Genomic DNA, 24,591 nt, shown 5'->3' with positions numbered 1-24,591 from the left:
GCGGTAAGGCAGGGAGCGCCACTCGATATCCGGTCCGGTGTGCTACCGGGGCGTTAGCGCACTCGACTGACGTCACGATCTGCCGGCGCAGGAGATCGTGGCGGTAGTGTTTAGTGCCGCCGTAAAATGTCTAGTTAATTTCGTGAGCGGTGCAAACATTGCCGCACCCGGGCGCTAGTTGCTTTGCGCCCCATTAGCGTCCTCTTAAGGTGCTAACGGGAGGCGCAAACCGACTGAATTTTTCCCCCACGGTCTTCACACAGCTACCTACAATGAGGGTTCTATAGAGTTCAGTATATTTCAGTCATCGCCCGTCCTCCGATAGCGAAGAAGGCAGCGGCAAGATCATCTCATTTTCTGCGGTCAGTTCTTCTGATGATGGATGAGAGCTATTTTTGCTGGGAATGAGAGTCTGCAGGTTGAACAGTGGATCCCAGAATCACCAGCTTGGGGGGATCTTGATTTTTCAGGCGAGACTTCCTCAGCTGGCTTTTACGTTCAGCATCAGCAATGTGACAGGCCTCATGGTAGAAGGAGCCTTGGCGGATGGTTATTCGCTGGGCTTGCTTATATGGGGTCGGCCATTTAAGACTCAGATGAGGAGGAATTTCTTCACTCGGAGGATTTTGAATCTTTGGAATTCTCTACCCTAAAGGGCTATGGATGCTGAATCATTCAGTATATTCAAGGCTGAGAGAGATAGATTTTTGGACTCTAGGGGAATCGAGGGATATGGGGATAGGGCGGGAAAGTGGAGTTGAGGTAGAAGATCAGCCATGATCTTATTGAATGGCGGAGCAGGCTCGAGGGGCCGTATGGCCTACCCCTGTTCTTAATTCTTATGTTCTTATGAGCTTATGGACATCTATCTGGCACCGTTTCATAGTCTCTTTTAAGCAGTTGTTATGTCTCTTTTGCTCTCCACCACGCAATCGATTCCCAGTTGCTAAGAAACTGAAGCTCCTTCACCTAAGCTACCTGAGATGACTATTGAAGATCTGATGGCAAGATGAGATCCCTGACCCTGAGGCTCTTATAAAGCTGATGGAGTAGACTGGGCCTAGGCTCTCTAGAGTTTAGAAGAACAAGAGGTGATCGCATTGAAACATATGAAATTCTTAAGGGGCTTGACAGGGTAGATGCTGGGAGGATGTTTTCCCTGGCTGGAGAGTCTAGAACCAGGGGTCACAGTCTCAGGATAAGGGGTCGGCCATTTAGGACTGAGATGAGGAGAAATTTCTTCACTCAGAGGGTTGTGAATCTTTGAGGGCTGTGGAGGCTCAGTCGTTGAGTATATTCAAGACTGAGATGGAAAGATTTTTGTATACTAAAGGAATCAAAGGATATGGGGATAGGGCAGGAAGGTGGAGTTGAGGTAGATGATCAGCCATGATCTCATTGAATGGCGGGGCAGGCTCGAGGGACTGAATGGCCTACTCCTGCTCCTAGTTCTTATGTTCTTATGCCAAGCAGAGCTGCTCTGATCATGAAGGCTCAGTGACGATGGTCAGGTCATGTGGTGCGAATGTCTGATGATGGAGCGGATACGTGTTCAGAAGGACATCTCGGGGTCAAATACCATGAAAGTGGGGCTTGGGCATTGTGCAGTCTCTCAAGGTAGTGATGTGGGCAGTGGGAGGCATGGCATCTCGTTGGTCATATGATGGTTCCTTGGTCCCTTTGGCAAGGTACTGGAAGCAGAGGGATTGTGGGCAAGGAACATTAGCAGAAGGGTGAAAGGTTTCAGCATGAACTATTTGAGCCTGAGCTGAGCTTCAGAGGCCCTATCCTCTCCGTCACAAAGACCCCCTACTTCCAACTCTGTAATATTGCCCGTCTCCGCCCCTGCCTCAGCCCATCTGGTGCTGAAACCCTCATTAATGCTTTTGTTACCTCCAGACTCGACTATTCCAATGGCCGGCCCCCCCATCTTCCACCCTTGAGCTCATCCAAAACTCTTCTGTCTGTACCCTATCCCACGCCAAGTCCCGCTCACCCATCAACCCTGTGCTCGCTGACCCACATTGTCTCCCAGTCCAACAACACCTCTAATTAAAAATTCTTATCCTCGTGTTTAAATCCTTCCATTGCCTTGCCTATCTCTGTAACCTACTCCAGCCCTACAACCCTCCTCCATTGGTGACCGTGCCTTCAGCTGTCGGGACCCTAATCTCAGGAATCCCCTCTCCCTAAACCTCTCCGCCTCTCCCTCCTCCTTTAGTATACTAACACCTACCTCTTTGACCAAGCTTTTGGTCACCTTCTTTGGCTGTGTGTCAATATTTGTCTGAGTACACTCCTGCGAAGCACCTTGGGACATTTTACTGTGTTAAAGGTGCTATATAAATGCAAGTTCTTGTTATTGAACTGAGGGAGGGGGAGGGTTAGACCACCATGATTTTGGTAGCTTCCTCCCTCAGGTTGCTGGCTAGTCACGGAGGTGAGTGCTTCCTTGCTGCCCCGTCTATAGAATCATGGAACAGTACAGCACAGGAGGCCATTCGGCGCATCGTGTCTGCGCCGGCTCTTTCGAAGAGTAATCCAGTCAGTCCCACTCCCCCGCTCTTTCCCCATATCCCTGCAAATTTTTTCTCCTTCAAGCATTTATCCAATTCCCTTCTGAAGGCTGCTATTGAATCTGTATCCACCGCCCTATCAGGCAGTGCATTCCAAATCCTAACCACTGTTTACGTAAAAAAGCTTTTCCTCATGTCACCTCTGGTTCTTTTGCCAATCACCTTAAATCTGTGCCCTCTGGATATCGACCCTTCAGCCATTGGAAACAGTTTCTCTTTATTTACTCTGTCTAAACCCTTCATGATTTTGAACACCTCTATCAAATCCCCTCTTGGCCTTCTCTGCGCCAAGGAGAACAACCCCCAGCTTCTCCTGTCTATCCACGTAACTGTAATCCCTCATCCCTGGAACCATTCTAGTAAATCTCCTCTGTAACCTCTCCAAAGCCTTCACATCCTTCCTAAAGTGCGGTGCCCAGAGTTGGACACAATACTCCAGCTGGGGTCGAACTAATGTTTTATAAAGGTTTAGCATAACATAAACATCCGCCCTTTCCCAGACTCCTAGAAAGGACACCTGGACATCTGAAAACACCCGCTAGTACAACTGTCTCCCTGGAGAGAAGCCTGCATTATATCAGAAGCGTCCTTGGGACTGTGAACCCACTCCTCTCCGTGGGCTGAGTGATCTTGTCCCAACTTATTTCCAAACCCCACCGACCAAAAATTATTGGAGCAGAAAGCCTTTTCAGCTGAATGTCTCTCAAATTGCAGGAGGTGTACAAAAATAAGGAGAAATTTGTGAAGATAATGAAGTGAAGACTCCAAACTTCTTTTTCATTCATGGGGATGTGGGCGTCGCTGGCAATGCCAGCATTTATTGCCCATCCCTAGTTGCCCTTGAGAAGGCGGTGGTGAGCCGCCTTCTTGAACCGCTGCAGTCCGTGTGGTAAGGGTACTCCCACAGTGCTGTTAGGGAGGGAGTTCCAGGATTTTGACCCAGTGACGATGAAGGATCGGCAATATACTTCCAAATCAGGATGGTGTGTGACTTGGAGGGGAACTTGGAGGTGGTGGTGTTCCCATGCGCCTGCTGCCCTTGTCCTTCTAGGAGGTGGAGGTCGCGGGTTTGGGAGGTGCTGCCGAAGAAGCCTTGGCGAGTTGCTGCAGTGCATCTTGTAGATGGTACACACTGCAGCTACTCATGGTCCAAGCAAGACTAGAGGCAGTGTTCCATAGCTTGTCAGCCGCATCCATATAATCTTATATCAACTTCTGGACCATATAGTATATGCATCTTATCAGTCTTTTTGAATAGTGGCAATGTTATTTGTAAAGATCAAATCCTTTCTTGTGGGATATTTTCTCACTAGTGCTGTTAATATACTTAATGCTTAATGCACTTGTACTAAACTACTCTGTGCGCTATTTTAACGTAGGCATTAGGCATACATACAGGACTAGTTAGTTGGAGTATATACCCCTTGACGTAAGAAAACTACTAGGCACTTGGTCTAAGCGTTAAACAAAGCTTTAATCAACTGTTTTACAACATGGAGGACTAGTTGTGTCCTTCACTAGTTCCTGTTAAGAATGTCCTGCACAAGCTGGGCCCGTGCCCGAGTATTTATACTCTCCCTGGACAGCGCCACCCGCAGGCCGCTCAGTATTATTTCAAAAGTCATTCTTTCATGAATGACTGATTCATGTCACCCCTCAGTGTCTGACTCTCACTGTAGCTCCGTATCAGAGCTGCTGCAGTGACATCAGGAAGTGTCACAGTGACATCAGGAAATGTCACAGTGACAGAAACAAACGCAATAAATTCAAAGCCCATTAGAAATATATCAAAATACCCACAGCACACTGACAGCAAAGATCTTGTTGGTGTTTGCCCTGGGTTTTAGTGCCAGTTTGGTAGCATGCTCTCTCCTCGGAGTCACAAAGCTGTGGGTTCAAGCCCCACTCCAGGTCTTCGGCAGTGGCTGCAAAAATCAAAGAGGATTGGCCGCTCTTGCTACACTGCGCCCGGTTTACTTCTCCACTGAAGTTGGGCGTGGTGTAAAACGGGCTGCCCAGTTGCTATGAGTGTGTTTCGCATCGACCAACTTCATCCCCATAATCCAGTCCGACACTTTGGTGCACTACCGAAGGAACACTGCATTGCTGGAGGTGCTGTCTTTCCGATCTGACGTTAAACTGGGTGAATGTAAAGAAACATAGAAGATAGGAGCAGGAGTAGGCCATTTGGCCCCTCGAGCCTGCTCCGCCATTCAATGAGATCATGGCTGATCATCCAAATTCAGTACCCTGTCCTTGCTTTCTCCCCATATCCCTTGATCCCTTTAGCCTCAAGAAATATATCTAACTCCTTCTTGAACATATTTAATAAGTTGGCCTCTACTGCCTTCTGTGGTAGAGAATTCCACAGGTTCACCACTCTCTGGGTGAAGAAATTCCTCCTCATCTCTGTCCTAAATGGCTTACCCCTTATCCTTAGACTGTGACCCCTGGTTCTGGACTCCCCCGCCATCGGGAACATCTTTCCTGTATCTAGTCTGTCTAGTCCTGTTAGAATTTTGTAAGTTTCAATGATATCCCCTCTCATTCTTCTAAACTCTAGCGAATATAAGCCTAATTGACTCAATCTCTCTTCATACGTCATTCCTGCCATCCCAGAGGTAAACAATCCCATGACACTATTCAAAGAAGAGCAGGGGACATCTTCTGGGTCCATATCTCCCTCAACTAAAACAGATTAGTTGGTTATTTATCTCACTGCCATTTGTGGGGTTTTTCTTTGCATGAATTATTTGCCGTGATTGACTACAAAGGAAGGAAAATGGCTTCCGAGCTGGCAGCAACCTACTGCACTCAACTCCTTTGTAATTCTATCCACGGTCATTCATTGCCCTCCTTTGTTCCCCACAGGCCCCTCACCCCCTCAATCTCCTCTCCTCCACTGCTTAAAAGCGACTGCCCGAATAGTGGGTGCATTTTAGCTCAATCTACAATTGTTAAGATCAAGGCCTTTCTTGTGGGATATTTTCTCACCATTACTCTCCCTGTACTTGATGCTTAATCTTCTTCTTCTTAGGCAGTCCCTCGGAACCAAGGATGACTTGCTTCCACACTAAAAATGAGTTCGCAGGTGACTGATGAGTCCAATGCGGGACCTACAGTCTCTGTCACAGGTGCGGCAGACGGTGGTTGAAGGGGCGGGTCGGTGGGGGTGCTTGGGTTGACGTGTGCTGTTTGTGCTGCTTGCGCTTGGCCTCTGCTTGCTCCTGGCGAAGAGACTCGAGGCGTTCGGCACCTTCCCGGATGCTTCTCCTCCGCTTTGTGCCGTCTTGGGCCAGGGATTCCCAGGTGTCGGTGGGGATGTTGCACTTTTTCAAGGAGGCTTTGAGCGTGTCCTTGAAGCGTTTCCTCTGCCTACCTGGGGCTCTCTTGCCGTGTCGGAGCTCCGAGTAGAGCACTTGTTTTGGGAGTCTCGTATCGGGCATGCGGACGATGGGGCCCGTCCATCGGAGCTGAACGAGCGTGGTCAAAGCTTCGATGCTGAGGATGTTGGCCTGAGCGAGAACACTAACGTTGGTGCGCCTATCCTGCCAATGGATTTGCAGGCCGAACTCCAAACCATCGTCAACACCTTCACCGAAGCGTACGAGAGCATGGGCCTTACACTAAACATCCGTAAGACAAAGGTCCTCTACCAACCTGCCCCCGCCACACAGTACTGCTCCCCGATTATCAAAATCCATGATGAGGCCTTGGACAATGTGGGCCACTTTCCATACCTCGGGAGCCTACTGTCAACAAGGGCAGATGTCGATGACGAAGTCCAACACTGCCTTCAGTGTGCCAGTGCAGCCTTTGGTCGCCTGAACAAGAGAGTGTTTGAAAACCAGGACCTCAAACCCAGCACCAAGCTCATGGTCTACAGAGCAGTAGTGATACCCGCCCTCCTGTATGCTTCAGAGACATGGACCGTGTACAGCAGGCACCTCAAATCACTGGAGAGGTACCACCAATGCTGCCTCCGCAAGATCCTGATGCTTAATGCACTTGTACTAAACTCCTCTGTGTGCTATTTTAACGCAAGCTACAGGTTTAAAACTACCCAAGAGGTGTTAAACTATTAAAAGCCTGCGCTAAGTAACAGACAGTGAAACGTCCTAAGATTGTGTCAACTGCTAGACTATTAATTTCACTGACAGTAATTTCAGGGCCAACAACACCCAAAATTGTAGTCAAACCTTCTCAGTTCCTGTTCTACGTCTGTCTGGTAACTTCTATTCCTTCTGTTTCTTTGCCAGTTCTGTGGAAAACAGGTATATGCGGGTTAATAGACTGCAGGCAGATTGAATTTCCAACTGTGAGCAATTATACATCACTTTTAACAGTGAGCATACCTTCTGTATCAGGCATGTGAGAATCACAGTGATAGTCGCCGTGCAAACAATGGTGATTCCAATCGCGGGCAAATAATTCACCGATGTGACACAGTTAGTACAATGTCCTTTGACAGTATTGGGATCATTTGTTTCCGGACTTGGCTGCTCTGTTGAGAGAAACAATATTTCTTTGTTCATCTGCCATGAAAATTCTGAATAAAACACAGTTCCACATGAAATAAAAACAGAAAATGCTGGAGATGCTCAGCAGGCCAGGCAGCATCTGTGAAGACAGAAAAAGAGTTAACGTTTCAGGTCGATGACCTTTCGTCAGAACTCAGTTCCACAGTTCCACATGACCTTCACTGGGAAATGGAATGGCTAATGCCGTGTTAAACGCACCAATATTTGAGAGGTTATATCTATCAGGAAAGATTGAACAGGTACTGGTGCTCTAGGCAAGAGAGGACTGAGTGGGTGACCTGATAGAGGTCTTTAAGATTATGAAAGGGTTTGATCGGGTAGATGTACGGAAGATGTTTCCACTTGTGGGCGAGACCAGAACTAGGGGCCATCAATATAAACTGGTCACTAATAAATCCAACAGGGAATTCAGGAGAAACTTCTTTACCCAGAGAGTGGTGAGAATGTGGAACTCGCTACCTCAAGGAGTAGTTGAGGCGAATAGCAGAGATACATTTAAGGGGAAGCTCGATAAACACATGAGGGAGAAAGGAATAGAAGGTTATGTTGATTGGGTTAGGTGAAGGAGGGTGGGAGGAAGCACATGTGATGCATAAGCACCAACATGGACCAGTTGGGTCGAATGGCCTGTTTCTGTGCTGTAAAGACTTCCTAATACTTTGCAATAGTAATGCTTTATTGCCCAATCATATGCTTAGTTTTGGTCAGTTCCACCACCAGTTTTACCGCAGGTCGTGTTTTAGTTATCAGGTACCTCACAAATCTATTACATTATTGAAAATGTTTTGCATTTCCTGTCCACAAACCTTACTCCCTGCTGTCAGCTTTACTGTGTCAGCTGTGGCTCCGTGGGCAGCACTCTCTAGGTGGGAGGGGCTAGGAGTGAGCCAGGTGTGACTGGTTGCCTAATTGCAGCTGGGTGTTGGAGGAAGTTTTGTGAAAAGTTGGTGGAGGGGTTTGGGGTGTTGTTTTCAGGTTTTAGGGCCTTTTTGGCTCACAAAAAACAGCCAGATGGCTGCTGAGGGATCCGTAGTGCCGGGCCCCTCAGAGGACAATATTCCTGAGAGGAATTTTATTAGGGAAGAAACTGTGGTGGGAAGGGGGAAAAAAAGGCCCAAAGATTTGGGCCGGGACCTCAGGAGGTTTGGTAAAGAAAATACGGTGGTGGTGCAATGTGAAGATAAGAAGATTCGAGCCTGGGATATAATCCAGGCGGTTCATGAGGACTGTGGTGAGGGAAGCTGTTTTGCCTACCGACCAAAACCAAATGTGGGATTTGAGGTGACGGTCAGTGGCCGTGAGGAGGTGGAAAAACTGCTGCTCAGCCTGAAAGTTGGGGAGAAATTTTTGGAGGTGACTCTGCTATATTCAGAGGAGGTGGTGGTTTCATTTTTGAACTTGCCTGTGTACATCGAGGACGAAGTGCTGAGCAAAAAGTTGGAGTCGTGGGACATTAAAATCTGTTCCGAAATAAAGAGGAGGTACTATCCGGGAACACGGGTAGCAGACGGAACCCGGTATGTAAAGGTGCGGTTCCCAGAGGGGGTGAGGTCTTTGCCTTACAGTATGAAGTTCGAGACACTGGAAGGAGTACAATACTTTCGGGTGCTGCACGATAACCAAGTAAAGGTGTGTTACTATTGTCTGGGACATGACCATCTCGTGAGAAACTGTCCTGATTTGTATTGTTACAATTGCGGTGAGTCGGGACATATTGCACGGAGCTGCAAGGCGGAGAGCTGTGGGGTGTGTTCTAAAGGCCCCGCCCGCTGTGAGTGTGTGGCAGAAGGGAGCGAAATGAGTGATGAGGAGATGGGAGAAGGAGCAGGAGAGGAGTGTGGAACGGCCGGAGGTGCGGTGCAGTCGGAGGACACAGCCGGTAAAATGAAGGAAAAAGGAGCACAGGAAGAGGCAGAGGTTGGCGGAGCAGAGATCGAGATGGAGATGGCGGAAAACACGGCGAGTGCTATGGAGGGGAACAAAGACAGCAGCGGGCAGCAAGGGTCGAGTGCAGACTCGAGCCTTAGTGCAGTTCGGCTCCCCCTGGGGAGTCTGGTGTCTGCGGGGGGAGAGGAGGCAGGAGCGGGGTGTGTGGTGGAAGTGAGTGCTCCGGGGAAAGGCGGGGAGTCGGATATTTTGGTGAGCGGGAGGGGGCAGGGCGGAGAGAGGGTGCAAGAGGCAGGTGCCTTAAAGGGACAGCAGAATGGGATCGGCGAGATAGAGACGTCAGAAGGGAACAATTTAGGTGCGCCATTGTCCCATGGAGTGAGGGAACAAGGTGCAAGGGTCAGAGGTAGAGACGTGGTCGAAGGGGGCGGCACAGTGGGAGAAACTGCGATAGCAGGAAGACTCTCTATGGGAGATGGAGTATCTGACGGGGAGCAGGATTATGTATCTGATGGGGAGCAGGCACAGGGGGTTGCAGAAGAGCTTGAGTGTGAGGAATTAGAGGGGGACAGAGACATGGAAGTCGGGGATGGGGTGGCATCATGTGGAAAGGGAAAGGTTAGTGAGGGGCAGAAGAAGGGAGAAAGGGCAGCCCCTGGGCCCAAAGTTAAGGCAAGGAAGAGGCTGAAACAGCAGGGGGGGTCAAACAGGAGGGGAAAAAGAGCCGGAGGCTGCAGGAAAAAGCAACAGCTGGCCGAAAAGTTGAGAAGGAGCATGTGAGGAGGGAAGAGCCAGAGATTAAATGATGGGGAGATTATTGGGCATACTTCCCTTCTTTGGAGCCATGATTACATTGGTCTCGATCAATGTGAACGGACTGAGGGGTGAGAAGAAATTGCAGCAGTTGTTGCAGGGTTTTAAAGGCATGGACTTGTTGTGTCTGCAAGAAACCTTTTGGGATGAGGATATTCTAGAAAGAGTTCAGAAGGTTTGGAAGGGAGAGGTGTTTGCAAGTTGTGCAAACAATAACCGTAGAGGGGTGGCTGTTTTGGTGAGTCCGTCCATAGAAGAGAATGTTGCCTTGGTGGGCAAGGACACTGAGGGGAGATTTTTACGGCTAAGGGTAAAATTGGAGGGATTTAATTGTGATCTTTTTAATATCTATGCACCGAACGACCATTGCAAGCGTCGCGAGTTTTTTCGGGGGTTATTCACTGAAGTGGCAGAGGTGGAAAATCCTTGTATAGTGGGGGATTTTAATGTATTTTTATCTTGGATGGACATTTCAGCCCAGATGACCTTTAAAGAGGATAACTCCAGAGGGATGATTATAAAAATGATGGCAAATTTAAATTTGAGAGACTTATGGAGGGACCGGAACCCCATAAAAAGGGAGTTCTCCAGAGCAGGTTGGGTGGGTGATGTTTTAAAACAGAGCCGAATAGATTTTGTGTTAATGCGGGAAGGGTTAAGTTCGGAGGTGATGGAGATTTATTATAAAAAAGTATTTTTTAGTGATCACTCGGCTTTGGTTCTTAGAATTAGGAACAGCAGAGTTAAGATCGGTTCAGGGGTGTGGATTTTAAGCAATCAGTACCTGAAAGAAATTGCTTATAAAGAAGGGATTATAAATATAATAAAGAATGCTCAGAAGGAACTTTTGTTCTTGAAAGAAAGAAGAGTTTGGTGGGACAATTTCAAATATGAGGTAAAAGTTTTTTCGGTACGTTATGGGAAAAAGAGGGCGGCAGCTAACCGGCATCGAGAAGAGAATATAAACAAAAGGTTTACGGATGTCTGTAAAGCAGTTGACGGAGGGGATAAGGGAGCTGAGACTAAGTTCCGAGTGCTAAAGGAAGAGTGGGAATTATTGCGAGCTGAAAAATGCAAGGGGGCCATTCTCCGTGCAAAGGCTAGAGATGCATTGGAGGGCGAAAGATGCACTAGATATTTTCTAGAGCAAGAAAAGCTGCGACAGAGATTATCGTTAATTGAGGAGTTGAAGGTTGGGGAGAAGATCATTCATGAAAGTGAGGAGATTTTGGAGGCAGCTAGCAGCTTTTATCAAGAGCTATATACAAAAGAAGACATTTCCAATTTGGAGATGGAGAAGGTTACTGCTTTTATTGAAAAGGGTTTAAAGGAGGATGAGAGAAGCATGTGTGATAAAGAAGTAGGATTAGCGGAAATAAAAATAGCAATAAGTGGAATGAAGGGGGGGAAAAGCCCAGGGTCCGATGGACTAAGTGCAGAATTTTATAAGGAATTTTTCGAGATTTTAAGTCCATTGCTCTTAGGAGTTTTTAAGGAAATTAAAATTGAGGGAAGCCTGGCCCCATCTATGAGGAGAGGTATCATAAGCTTAGCTTATAAAAATAAAGGGGATAGACAGGATCTGAAGAATTGGAGGCCCATCACACTATTAAATGTGGATTATAAGATCTTGGCGAGGGTTATGGCAAAGCGTTTGAAGGAGGTGTTACCGGAGATAGTTTGGCCCTCTCAGTCCTATGGAGTCATAGGCCGGGACATCGCAGACTTTGTGGTCTCAATCCGAGATGCGATAGAGCTCATGGAAGAGAGTGGGAGGGAGGCTTATGTATTAAAGATAGATCAAGAAAAAGCCTTTGATAGGGTCTCTCATGAGTTTTTATTGAAGGTTTTGGAAGCATTTGGTTTCAAGGAAAATTTCATTCAGTGGATAAGGATTTTTTATTCAAACATATTTAGCTGTGTTAAATGTAATGGTTTTTTATCTAAGTATTTTCCGATACAGAGATCAGTGAGACAGGGTTGTGCCCTGTCCCCACTGCTGTACACATTGGTAGCAGAACCATTAGGTTACATGATGCGAAAGAAACAAGGTGTAGTTGGGATTGTGGTCCCCGGTTCTGGGCTGGTGTCGGTGATACACCAATATGCAGATGACACAACCTTAACATTGAGAAATGGGGAGTCAGTGAGGAAAGCTATGGAGGTAGTGGAGGAATATTGTAGAGCTTCAGGTGCCAGAGTGAATTATAGTAAGTCCCAATGCCTGGTTGCAGGGAGGGGTAGGGGGGAATGGTTGGGGGAATGTCCCTTTAAGGTGGTGGAGGTTTTGGAAGTTCTGGGGGTGCATATGGGGTGCAAGAAAGACAGGGAAGAAGTGGATCGATTAAATTGGGAACCGAAGGTTATGAAAATTAAAAAGATTTTGGGAAGATGGGAAAGAAGGTGGTTGAAAGTGCAAGGAAGAGCGACAGTGGTGTCTGCTCTCCTGCTATCTAAGCTATGGTACTTATTGACGGTGGAGGATATTCCTGAGTGGGCAGAAAAGTCCATCCGAGAGGCTTGTGTGAGGTTTTTATGGGAAGGGAAACCAGCCTTGGTGGCATACAATACCATCATTGGACGGAGAAATCAGGGAGGACTCAACTTCCCAGATATTGATTTGAAGAAAAAATCCTTTCGAATCAAATGGGTGAAGAGATTTCTTCAGAAGTCAAATTCAAGTTTTTGGAAGAGTTGTTTTGAGCATTTTTTAAAACAAAGTGGGATAGGAGGGCAGGGGATATTGTATATGGAATACAATAATATGTTTTTGAAATCGATTAAACTTCTCCCTAGGTTTTATAAGGGGGTTGTAGAGACTTGGGCTCAATTTTTAAAAAGTGTGCAGTTTATGCCCAAGGGGGCTGAGGAATTTTTAGAACAGCCCTTATTTTTGAACAGGTGGGTCAACATCGAAGGAGAGGTTTTATTTAATCAAGCTTTTATAAAAGCTGGGATTATATCGGTGAAAGATGTATTATACGAGGTGATTCCAGGTTGGTTGCCGGAAGCGATAGTGAGGGACATGGTGTGGGAGGAGGATCAGGAGGTAGAAGGAAAAGCAATAGGAATCATGTATGAGAAGATTGTGAGGGCAATGCCACAGGATTGGATGGAAGAAATAAATGCGGAAATCTCCAAAGGAAGTAAAATGCATCCTGCTTTTCCAAGCTTTGTACTGGAGAAAGGGGGAGAGTTGGTCCAATTTGACAACTGTAATACTCGAGATTTCTATGAGGTATTCAGAGAATGGAGATTCAAGACACCTGCTGGTCAGGAGTTTTGGCAGAGTATATACCCACAGCTGGACTTCAACAGAATTTGGAAGGGAGTGTGGGCGAATTTTAAATGCCCAGAATGGATTGAACTGGATTTCAAATTGGCTCATAACCGGATTTTTACCATGACGGTCTTGTGCAAGATTGGACGAGTGGAGGCGGCAACTTGCCCAATGTGTGGGACACAGGATGAGACTCTGTCCCATTTACTGGTGTTATGTCCGCAGTTAAATGACTTTAAGTACTATGTTCGACAGTTGTGTGAAGCTTTTTTGCTGGGTGGGGACCGAACAGCGAGAATGGGAATCGCGTGGGACTCAATTTTGAGATGGGGATTGCAGGAGAGTCTGCCCGAGTCTAGCGGAGCGGCAATTAATTTAATGTTCAGTTTGGCTAGATTCGTGATTGTGCAAAGAAGGAATGCTCTGTTTTTTAAGGGGAGGAGAATCAATCTAAAAGAGTATTTTAAATATAAGCTAAAAGACCATTATAAGGCTCTGTGGATGTTTTATTCAGAAAGGAATTTAAGGACAGTATTTTACAACCAATTTTTAAAGTACAATCGATTAATACATGTTACAGGTGACAAATTAAACTTCAGGTTTTGATGTTAAAATGTGGTGGCGGAATGGCTGTGCAGGGCGGTGGAATTGATTTGTATCATACAATGAAATGATCACGATGTTGTAAATGTTCTTAATGTTCAATAAAGTATAATTTTAAAAAAATTTAAAAAAAGTGGGTAGCACTCTCGCTAGCGAGTTAGAAAGTCATGGGTTCAAGGCCCACTCCAGAGATTTGAGCACAAAATCTAGGCTGAGACTCCAGTGTAGTACTGAGGGAGTGCTACACTGTCGGAGGTGCCATCTTTTGGTTGAGGTGTTAAACCCTCTCAGGTGGATGTAAAAGATCCCATGGCACTATTTGAAGAAGAGCAGGAGAGTTCTCCCTGGTGTCCTGGCCAATATTTATTACTCAATCAACATATTAAAAAAAACCCAGATTATCTGGTCATTATCTCATTCCTGTTTGTGGGAGCTTGCTGTGCGCAAACTGGCTGCTGTGTTTCCAACAGTGACTACACTTCAAAAGTACATCATTGGCTGTAAAGCACTTTGGTATGTTGTGAAAGGCGCTATATAAATGCAAGTCTTTCTTGTCACACTTTTCTGTCAACATTTACCATTGTAAATTGCTATGTCAATATTTTTCATTCAATTTTATGTCAACTGTCACCATGTAGTTGCAGGCTCTGGCCACTAGGTGGCTCTGTGGAGCCAGTTATATGTATACATAGAAAGAATCTGATATTCATCAGCTGTCAGCAACATCACAGGCAATTTACTGGTTACATAGTCTACGGTATAAATATTGCTCAGCAATGCACATGGGCGTCACAAATCCAGAAGTTTCAAAATACAACCGCTTGGGACCACCAACTCTGACCTGCCAAAGTTCGTGGGGTCAGCAGGAAATCCCTTCATTTAAATGGCAAAGACAGACATCCACAACACGAGGGGTGCACCTAGGGCATCCGCCTGTAGTCACTTGTCACATCCCACCGATCAAGAGAACAAACCCTTTATCCCTACTCTCAGTCTCCCAGCTCCCAACCAATTATTGACCCATGTCATAAGCTTACCTCCAATTCCACGTGCTTTCATTTTTGCTAATAATCTCTTGTGTGGGACCATAGCAAAGGCCTTCTGGAAGTCCAGTGCTGGGACTAGAGTCCTGGCGGATCATATAACTAGGGCTGTAGAGAGGGCTTTAAACTAATTAGTGGGGGGGGGAGGTTCCTAGAGAACAAATAATAAAACTGACAACACAGAAGGTCATAGACTTAGGTAGCAGTGGGGAAATTAAAAACCAGAGCATGTCAGGAAGGGGCAGAAGGTATGGAGTAAAAGGTAAAGTAATAAAAAGGGCAAAAGCAGGAACTAAGTGTCACAAAACACATTTGAAAGTTCTCTATCTGAATGCACGTAGCATTCGTAACAAAATAGACGAGTTAATGGCACAAATAGCTACGTATGGGTATGATCTTGTGGCCATTACAGAAACATGGCTGCAGGGTGACAATGCCTGGGAATTAAACATACCAGGTTATTTAACAATCAGGAAGGACAGGCAGGAAGGAAGGGGAGGTGGGGTGGCTATGTTAATAAAGGAAGGAATCACTGTAATACAGAGAAATGATATTGGGTCAAAAGATCAGGATAATGAAACAGTTTGGGTGGAGATAAGGAATAATAAGGGGAAAAAAACACTAGTGGGAGTAGTCTATAGGCCTCCGAACAGTCGCAACTCGGTTGGACGGAGTATCAATCAGGAAATAGTTGAGGCTTGTAATAAGGGAACATCTATAATTATGGGGGATTTTAACTATCATATTAATTGGACAAATCAAATTGGGCAGGGCTGCCTTGAGGATGAGTTCATTGAGTGTATTAGGGATGGGTTTCTTGAGCAGTATGTAACTGAACCGACCAGAGGGCAAGCAACCTTAGATCTGGTCCGGTGTAACGAGACAGGATTAATTAAAAATGTCCTAGTAAAGGATCCCCTTGGAATGAGTGACCATAACATGGTTGAATTCCATATTCAATTAGAGGGTGAGGAGGTTGTATCTCAAACAAGCGTGCTAAGCTTGAATAAAGGAGACTATGAAGGTATGAGAGCGGAATTGAGTAAAGTGGATTGGGAAAATAGATTAAAGGGTAAGATGATACATGATCAGTGGTGTACATTTAAGGAGTTATTTTACAACTTCCAAAAAAAGTATATTCCACTGAGAAAAAAAGGGTGTAAAAGAAAAGACAGCCATCCGTGGCTAAGTAAAGAAATTAAGGATAGTATTCGACTAAAAACAAGGGCATATAAGGTAGCCAAATCTAGTGGGAGGATAGAGGATTGGGAAAACTTTAAAAGACAGCAAAAAATAACAAAAAGATTGATTAAGAAAGGGAAGATAGATTATGAAAGTAAATTAGCAAAAAATATAAAAACAGATAGTAAGAGTTTTTATAGTTATATAAAAAGAAAAAGGGTGGCTAAAGTAAATGTCGGTCCCTTAGAGGATGAGACCGGGAAATTAATGGTGGGAAATATGGAGATGGCAAAAACACTGAATGAATATTTTGTATCAGTCTTTACAGTAGAGGACACCAAGAATATCCCAACACTGGACAAGCAGGGGGCTATAGGGGGGGAGGAGATAAACACGATCAAAATCACTAAGGAAGTGGTACTCGGTAAAATAATGGGACTCAAGGCGGATAAATCGCCTGGACCTGATGGCTTACATCCTAGGGTCTTGAGGGAAGTGGCGGTAGGGATTGTGGATGCATTGGTAATAATCTTCCAAAACTCCCTGGACTCAGCAAAGGTCCTGGCAGACTGGAAAACTGCTAATGTAACACCCTTATTTAAAAAGGTCAGTAGACAGAAGGCTGGAAACTATAGACCGGTTAGCCTAACATCTGTGGTAGGTAAAATTTTGGAGTCCATTATTAAGGAGACAGTAACAGGAGATTTGGATAATCATAATTTAATAAGACAAAGTCAGCATGGTTTTATGAAGGGGAAGTCATGTTTGACAAATTTGCTGGAGTTCTTTGAGGAAGTAACATATAGGGTGGATAAAGGGGAACCAGTGGACGTAGTGTATTTAGACTTCCAAAAGGCATTTGACAAGGTGCCACACAAAAGATTAATGCTTAAGGTAAAAAATCACGGGATTGGGGGTAATATTCTGGCATGGATAGAGGATTGGCTATCTAACAGAAGGCAGAGAGTTGGGATAAATGGTTCATTCTCAGACTGGCAATCAGTAACCAGTGGTGTTCCGCAGGGGTCAGTGCTGGGTCCCCAACTCTTTACAATCTATATTAACGATTTGGAGGAGGGGACCGAGTGTAACATATCAAAGTTTGCAGATGATACTAAGATGGGAGGGAAAGTAGTGAGTGAGGAGGACATAAAAAACCTGCAAGGGGACATAGACAGGCTAAGTAAGTGGGCAGAGATTTGGCAGATGGAATACAATACTGGAAAGTGTGAGGTTATGCACTTTGGCAGGAAAAATCGTAGAGCAAGTTATTATCTTAATGGCAAGAAACTGGAAAGTACCGAAGTACAAAGGGATCTGGGGGTCCTGGTGCACGAAACTCAAAAGGTTAGTATGCAGGTGCAGCAAGTGATTAAGGCGGCCAATGGAATGTTGGCTTTCATTGCTAGGGGGATAGAATATAAAAATAGGGAGGTATTGCTTCAGTTGTACAAGGTATTGGTGAGACCGCACCTGGAATACTGCATACAGTTTTGGTGTCCATACTTAAGAAAAGACATACTTGCTCTCGAGTCAGTACAAAGAAGGTTCACTCAGTTAATCCCGGGGATGAGGGGATGGACATATGAGGAGAGGTTGAGTAGATTGGGACTCTACTCATTGGAGTTCAGAAGAATGAGAGGCGATCTTATTGAAACATATAAGATTGTGAAGGGGTTGGATCGGGTGGATGCAGGGAGGATGTTCCAGATGATGGGTGAAACTAGAACTAGGGGGCATAGTCTTAGAATAAGGGGCTGCTCTTTCAAAACTGAGATGAGGAGGAACTACTTCACTCAGAGGGTGGTAGGTCCATGGAATATGCTGCCCCAAAAAGCTGTCGAAGCTACATCATTGCATAAATTTAAAACAGAAATAAACAGTTTCCTAGAAGAAAAGGGAATTAAGGGTTACGGGGAGCGGGCAGGAATTTGGACATGAGTCTAGGTTCGGATCGGTCATGGCCCTGTGGGTAGCGGAGTGGGCCCAGGGGCCGTGTAGCCTGATCCTGCTCCTGTTTCATGTGTCTAATTCTGTTAGATTCAGGAGATAGTCCTGTCATAGTGGATTGGCGGTTAGGATCAGATCAGCCATGATCTTATTGAATGGCGGAGCAGGCTCGAGGGGCCAATTGGCCTACTCCAGCTCCTATTTCTTATGTTCTTATGTCCAGATAGACAACATCCATCATGCTAGTGACCAACTAGATTAGTCAGACATGACCTATCCTTCAGAAATCCATGCAGACTCTCTTTGATCAATGGATACTTGTCCAAGTGCTCAGTCACTCTTTCTCTAATGATAGATTCCAGTCGCCTCCCTACAACTGATGTTAAACTGACGTATCTGTAGTTACCTGGTTTCTCACTTCCAGTCCAAAAGCACAATACCTGAATGCAATGTTCCCGCTAAGCTGCGCAGCAATCTGCAGGGTCCCGCGTAGGCTGCTCACCAACTTTTACGTTGTAGATACTGCGCATGCGCAAAAATTTGAATGGGCTGCGCATTGGGGGAGGCAGGTCGCGCAGGAGGCAGTGCAGCTTACGCGGGACATTGCCTGAATGTTGAGAGCTTTGGAAAATCATTACCAATGCATCTGCAATTTCCTCACCTATTTCTTTTAATACTCTGGGGTGGAAACCATCAGGTCCTGAAGATTTGTCTCACTTAAATCCCATTATTTTCTCCATTACCATTTTTGTTATTTATATTAAACCCCCCCATGAGATACATTGTTCTAACCTTGGACTAACGTAATAACTGAACTACACAGGTTAGCTCTGCCGGGAACTAGCATTTGCCTCGTTTAACGTCTAGCTCTGAAGGTCAAACACAATAGCAAGAAAACCAGCCTAAAAAACCGTGTTGAGGCGTGGTTGCGTGAAAGCTAGAGCCCCCCGTGGACCAAAAATAGCTCAACCGTGTTTCTGTGTAACAAAACTTTCAATGTCAGTCAAAAATAAAAGTAGACACTTTGGAGCAAACTTTCCCCTTCACCTCCTGGATGGCATTCTGACATGGGGACCAATGGATCATTGAAATTAATGGAATGAAAACCGGATGGGTTCTACAAAAGAGTGGGTGATCCATTCTGCCTGGTTCCTGCCCCAATACAGCAAAGATGAAAATCTACCCCTTTATTACCCTAACTTTTCTGTTTTTTTAATTCATTCCCGGGGTATGGGCGTCGCTGGCAAGGCCAGCATTTATTGCCCATCCCTAATTGCCCTCGAGTGGCTGGCTCGGCCATTTTAGAGGGCAGTTGAGAGTCAACCACATTGCTGTCTTTCTTTACCTAAGCGCAATTTTTCAATTTAATTTAACTTCCACAGAATTTTTTTTTGTCAGAGTGATGAAAAGGGTACGAATAATTAAGCCAAAAGAACCGTCCTTGACTGGATGTGAGATTCCATGCGAACGTTAGCTGTAAGTTGATATTTGCCCTGAATGGCAGTGATTGTCACATCTGAGGATAGAATGCGTCACTTCAGAACCTTGCGGATTCCCTGGAACAACTAATAGTCATCATCTATATAATTAAACGGAACAAAGTAATTCCACGGCACAACAACAACAACTATTCTGCCCTTATTTACCTTTAGAATACAATTTGTCGTATTAAGTATTACATAAGAACATAAGAAATAGGAGCAGGAGTAGGCCAATCGGCCCCTCGAGCCTGCTCCGCCATTCAATAAGATCATGGCTGATCTGATCCTAACTGCCAATCCACTATCACAGAACCATCTCCTGCATCTAACAGAATTAGACACACGAAATAGGAGCAGGATCAGGCTACACAGCCCCTGGGCCCACTCCGCTACCCACAGGGCCATGACCGATCCGAACCTAGACTCATGTCCAAATTCCTGCCCGCTCCCCGTAACCCTTAATTCCCTTTACTTCTAGGAAACTGTCTATTTCTGTTTTAAATTTATGTAATGATGTAGCTTCTACAGTTTTTTGGGGCAGCATATTCCATGGACCTACCACCCTCTGAGTGAAGTAGTTCCTCCTCATCTCAGTTTTGAAAGAGCAGCCCCTTATTCTAAGACTATGCCCCCTAGTTCTAGTTTCACCCATCATCGGGAACATCTTCCCTGCATCCACCCGATCCAACCCCTTCACAATCTTATATGTTTCAATAAGATCGCCTCTCATTCTTCTGAGCTCCAATGAGTAGAGTCCCAATCTACTCAACCTCTCCTCATATGTCCATCCCCTCATCCCCGGGATTAACCGAGTGAACCTTCTTTGTACTGACTCGAGAGCAAGTATGTCCTTTCTTAAGTATGGACACCAAAACTGTACGCAGTATTCCAGGTGCGGTCTCACCAATACCTTGTACAACTGAAGCAATACCTCCCTGTTTTTATATTCTATCCCCCTAGCAATGAAAGCCAACATTCCATTGGCCTTCTTAATCACTTGCTGCACCTGCATACTAACCTTGTGAGCGTAGGAAGTGAAAGGTATTTCTGCAAAATAGGAGGAAGGTTATTATTCAATCATCGTCCGCTCCCCCCGGTGCTGCAGGTAAGTTTAAAAAAAAACTGCAGGGTTCGCAGCGTGGGGCCCTTCCCTCGAATTCAGGGATGAGCCCGTGCAACGCGTCAGCGCCAGGCGGCCCGGTGCGTGGCGCTGCTGAGCTGCGCGTCCCGGGTCGCGAACTTCTTGATTTAGCACTCCACTTCCCTCTTGGGAGCAAAAAAGTGGGAATTTTAGAAAGGCTGGAAGAGGTTAGCGCCTGGCACGAACTTTTCCAGCTTTTCCGATTTAGTGCCCCCCAAACGAGGGGAATTTCTAGCCCTATGTCCCCTAGTTCAGCCCTGGGGGAAACAATCTCTCGGCATCTACCCTGTCCATCCCCCTCAGAATCTTACATGTTTCAATGAGATCACCTCTCATTCTTCTAAACTCCAGAGAGTATCGGCCCAACCTACTCAATGATTGTGCTGTGAGATTCTATGATCGAAAGGGGCCACTCAGTCATCCCGGCGCACTCAATTTCAATTTCTTTTTGTGTCATCTTACCCTTAACCCTCTATTTTTTGATCAGCCTGGAACTGGTCCAACTGCCTTCTGCGCTAATCCACGAGCGATGGTTCTGAGTGCCAAGTTATTTCTCAAATGAAGCTCAGTTTAGGGCTAATCTTCTGAATTTGCCTGCTTGGCAGGTTTGACCAGCCTGCTGGGAACGCGTATCTGGCGGATACGGTGCGTGGTTTTCTGACCACAATCCGAGCCTAGTTTAAGAAATGACTTTTAGGATTGTGCAATAGATGCTTAAAAAAAGGGGAGGCGGGGGGCAATAATCAGGCCCAGCAAAAATTAGAGGGACTGTGGTCGGAAAATGCTGCCCCGTGCACATCCAGATTTCAGATGTAAGCTCCCAGTGTAAGCGTTCAGTCAGATACGTACCCCTCTTCGCCTTTCTTTACCACAGGGCTAGCTAATTCGGTCCATTGTGACTTTGCACGAATACTTCTCTACATTCACATCACTGACCCCATTGAGTATTGTAAAACTTGGATCAGCTCCCAAAACTTCTGTTTGTGTTCCAGTGAGAATGGAATGGACATTTCCTTAGGTCTGTCTTCATAGGACAAGCTGTATGAAGCTGTACTTCAGGCAAGGTTTTAGAGAATCGCATCACTGGATCAACAGAAGATTAGAGCATGCCAATTGAGTGCACGAACCCCTATGCTCCATTCTTCAATCTTCACTCCCATTCACAAAGACTCTACACTACGAACAGAATTTTAGCAAAATTTATGCTCAGTTACCTGAAGCGTGCAATCATCGTATTTTCCCTTCTGAGGTTCTTTGGTGTCAGCTGTGGCTCAGTGGGCAGCACACTCACCTCTGAATCAGAAGGTTGTGGCTTCAACGTCCCACTCTGGAGACTTGAGCGCAAATTCTAGGCTGACGCTCCCGGTGCACTGCTGAGGGAGCACTGCACTCGCTCAGGACTGCCAGCCTAGATTATGTGCGCAAGTCTCTGGAATGCGACTTGGAGCCAGGACCTTCAGACTCAGAGGCGAGAGTGCTGCCCACTGAGCCACAGCTGACACATGTTAGGAGAGGTTATGACAGGCCTGGTGGCCACAGCACTAGGACTGAGAAGGAAGCATTGTGTGCAAGTCCTGGGTTCGCCTGCCACCTGTTCTCCTAGTGCGGGAGTGTCCCAGGTTTTTTTTGTCTGGCCGGCCTCTCGTGTTCTACCCTCTGTAAACTTGAGGTCATCCGAAACTCGGCTGCCCATGTCCTAACTCGCACCAAGTCCCGTTCACCCATCACCCCTGTGCTCACTGACCTACACTAGCTCCCAGTTAAGCAACGCCTCGATTTTAAAATTCTCATCCTTGTTTTCAAATCCCTCCATGGCCTCACCCCTACCTATCTCTGTAATCTCCTCCAGCCGTACAACCCTCCAGGATATCTGCGCTCCTCTAATTCTGGCCTCTTGAGCATGTCCGATTTTCATCGCTCCACTATTGGTGGCCGTGCCTTCAGCTGCCAAGGTTCTAAGCTCTGGAATTCCCTCCCTAAACCTCTCCACCACTCAACCTCTCTTTCCTCCTTTAAGATGCTCCTTAAAAACGAACTCTTTGACCAAGCTTCTGGCTTAATATATCCTTATGTGGCTCGGTGTCAAATTTTGTTTGATAATCGCTCCTGTGAAGTGCCTGGGGATGTTTTACTATGTTAAAAAGAAAACCAAGGGTGTGGCGAGAATGAGGAACTTAAATAAATTATTATTAGTGAAAAAACAGTACTAGCAAAATTAATGGGACTAACAGTCGCTAAATCCCAAGGACTGGATGACCTACATCATAGGGTTTTGAAAGAGGTGGCCATTGGGATAGTGGATGCATTGGTTGTCATCTTCCAAAATTCTATAGATTCTGGAACGGTTCCTGCAGATTGGAGGATAGCAAATGTAACCCCGCTATTTAAGAAAGGAGGAAGAGAGAAAACGGGGAACTACAGACCTGTTAGCCTCACAGCAGTAGTTGGGGAAATGCTGGTATCTATTATAAAGGATACAATAACTGGGCACTTAGAAACTAATAGTAAGATTGGGCAGAGTCAACATGGATTTATGAAAGGGAAATCCTGTTTAACAAACCTATTGGAGTTCTTTGAAGATGTAACTAGTGGAGTAGACGAAGGGGAACCAGTAGATGTGGTGTATTTGGATTTTCAGAAGGCCTTCGATAAGGTCCCACACAAGAGGTTGGTGAACAAAATTAGAGCACATGGAATTGGGGGTAATATACTAGCATGGATTGAGAAATGGTTAACAGACAGAAAACAAAGAGTAGGGATAAACGGGTCTTTTTCAGGATGGCAGGCTGTGACTAGTGGGGTACCGCAAGGATCGGTGCTTGGGCCCCAGCTATTCACAATCTATATCAATGATTTGGATGAGGGGACTAAATGTAACATTTCCAAATTTGCTGATGATAAAAGCTAGCTGGCAGTGTCAGTTGTGAAGAGGATGTGAAGAGGCTTCAAGGGGATCTCGACAGACTCAGTGAGTGGGAGAGAACATGGCAGATGGAATATAATGTGGATAAATGTGAAGTTATCCACTTTGGTAGAAAAAACAGAAAGGCGGAGTATTTCCTAAATGGCGAAAGATTGGGGAATGCAGATGCTCAAAGGGACCTGGGTGTCCTTGTACATGAGTCACTGAAAGTGAATGTGCAGGTGCAGCAAGCCATTAGGAAGGCAAATGGTATGCTGGCCTTCATTACAAGAGGATTTGAGTACAGGAGTAAAGAAGTCTTATTCCAATTATATAGGGCCTTGGTGAGACCACACCTGGAGTACTGTGTACAATTTTGGTCTCCTTACCTAAGGAAGGATATACTTGCCATAGAGGGAGTGCAACGAAGGTTCACGAGGTTGATTCCTGGGATGGCGGGACTGTCGTATGAGAAGAGATTGAGTAAACTAGGCCTGTATTCTCTTGAATTCAGAAGAATGAGAGGGGATCTCATTGAAGCATACAAAATTATTACAGGGCTTGATAGGGTGGATGCTGGGAGAATGTTTCCCTTGGCTGGGGAGTCTAGGACCAGGGGCTCAATGAAGCAACGTTCGTTTGTAGGTCCAAAGGGCAAATCAGAAACTAGGAACTACAAGGACTGAGTTGCTATGACGTAGAGGACCAGATTGGGAAGCCTCAGGGGCTGCATGTTGCTCACTCACCGTAGTTGGAACTCACGGGATCAGCAGGGCATGCAATACATCATGCACTTGTGGCGGTCAAAGCAGTGCGTCAGCAGCCCCATCTTGGAAACTTACCCCCCATATCTCTTCAACTTTACAGATTATTTTCTCCTCTACGTAGAATCACACAGCGCAGAAGGAGGCCATTCGGCCCATCGTGCCTTGTGCCGGCTTTTTGAAAGAGTTCTCCAATTAGTCCCACTCCCCCCTGCTCTTTCCCCATCACCCAGCAGTTTTTCCCCCTTCGAGTATTTATCCAATTCCCCTTTTGTAAATTACTATTGAATCTGCTTCCACCGCCCTTTCAGGCAGCGCGTTCCAAATCGTAACAACTCGCTGCATAAAAAAAAAAAAATTCTCCTCATTCCTCCTCTGGTTCGTTTGCCAGTTACCTTAAACCTGTGTCCTCTGGTTACCTACCCTCC

General features: G+C 45.8%; 1 protein-coding gene across 2 annotated transcripts in view; it reads right to left on the bottom strand.

The window, feature by feature from the left end:
• The window catches only part of kitlga (kit ligand a), a 168,733-nt gene that overhangs the window by 10,317 nt on the left and 133,825 nt on the right, over nt 1-24,591 (bottom strand). For both annotated transcript variants that reach the window (XM_086009496.1, XM_086009495.1), the window contains 2 exons: nt 6,932-7,080; nt 6,776-6,837 (listed from right to left, as the gene is read on the bottom strand). In XM_086009496.1, coding sequence (XP_085865622.1) covers nt 6,776-6,837; nt 6,932-7,080 — 211 coding nt within the window. The remainder of the gene's footprint in view (nt 1-6,775; nt 6,838-6,931; nt 7,081-24,591) is intronic.

The sequence above is a fragment of the Somniosus microcephalus genome, chromosome 16 (genome assembly GCF_052327205.1).
Source record: "Somniosus microcephalus isolate GS21.2 chromosome 16, FLI_Smic_1.0, whole genome shotgun sequence".
Lineage (NCBI taxonomy): Eukaryota > Metazoa > Chordata > Chondrichthyes > Squaliformes > Somniosidae > Somniosus > Somniosus microcephalus.
This window is presented reverse-complemented; position numbering and strand designations above follow the sequence as displayed.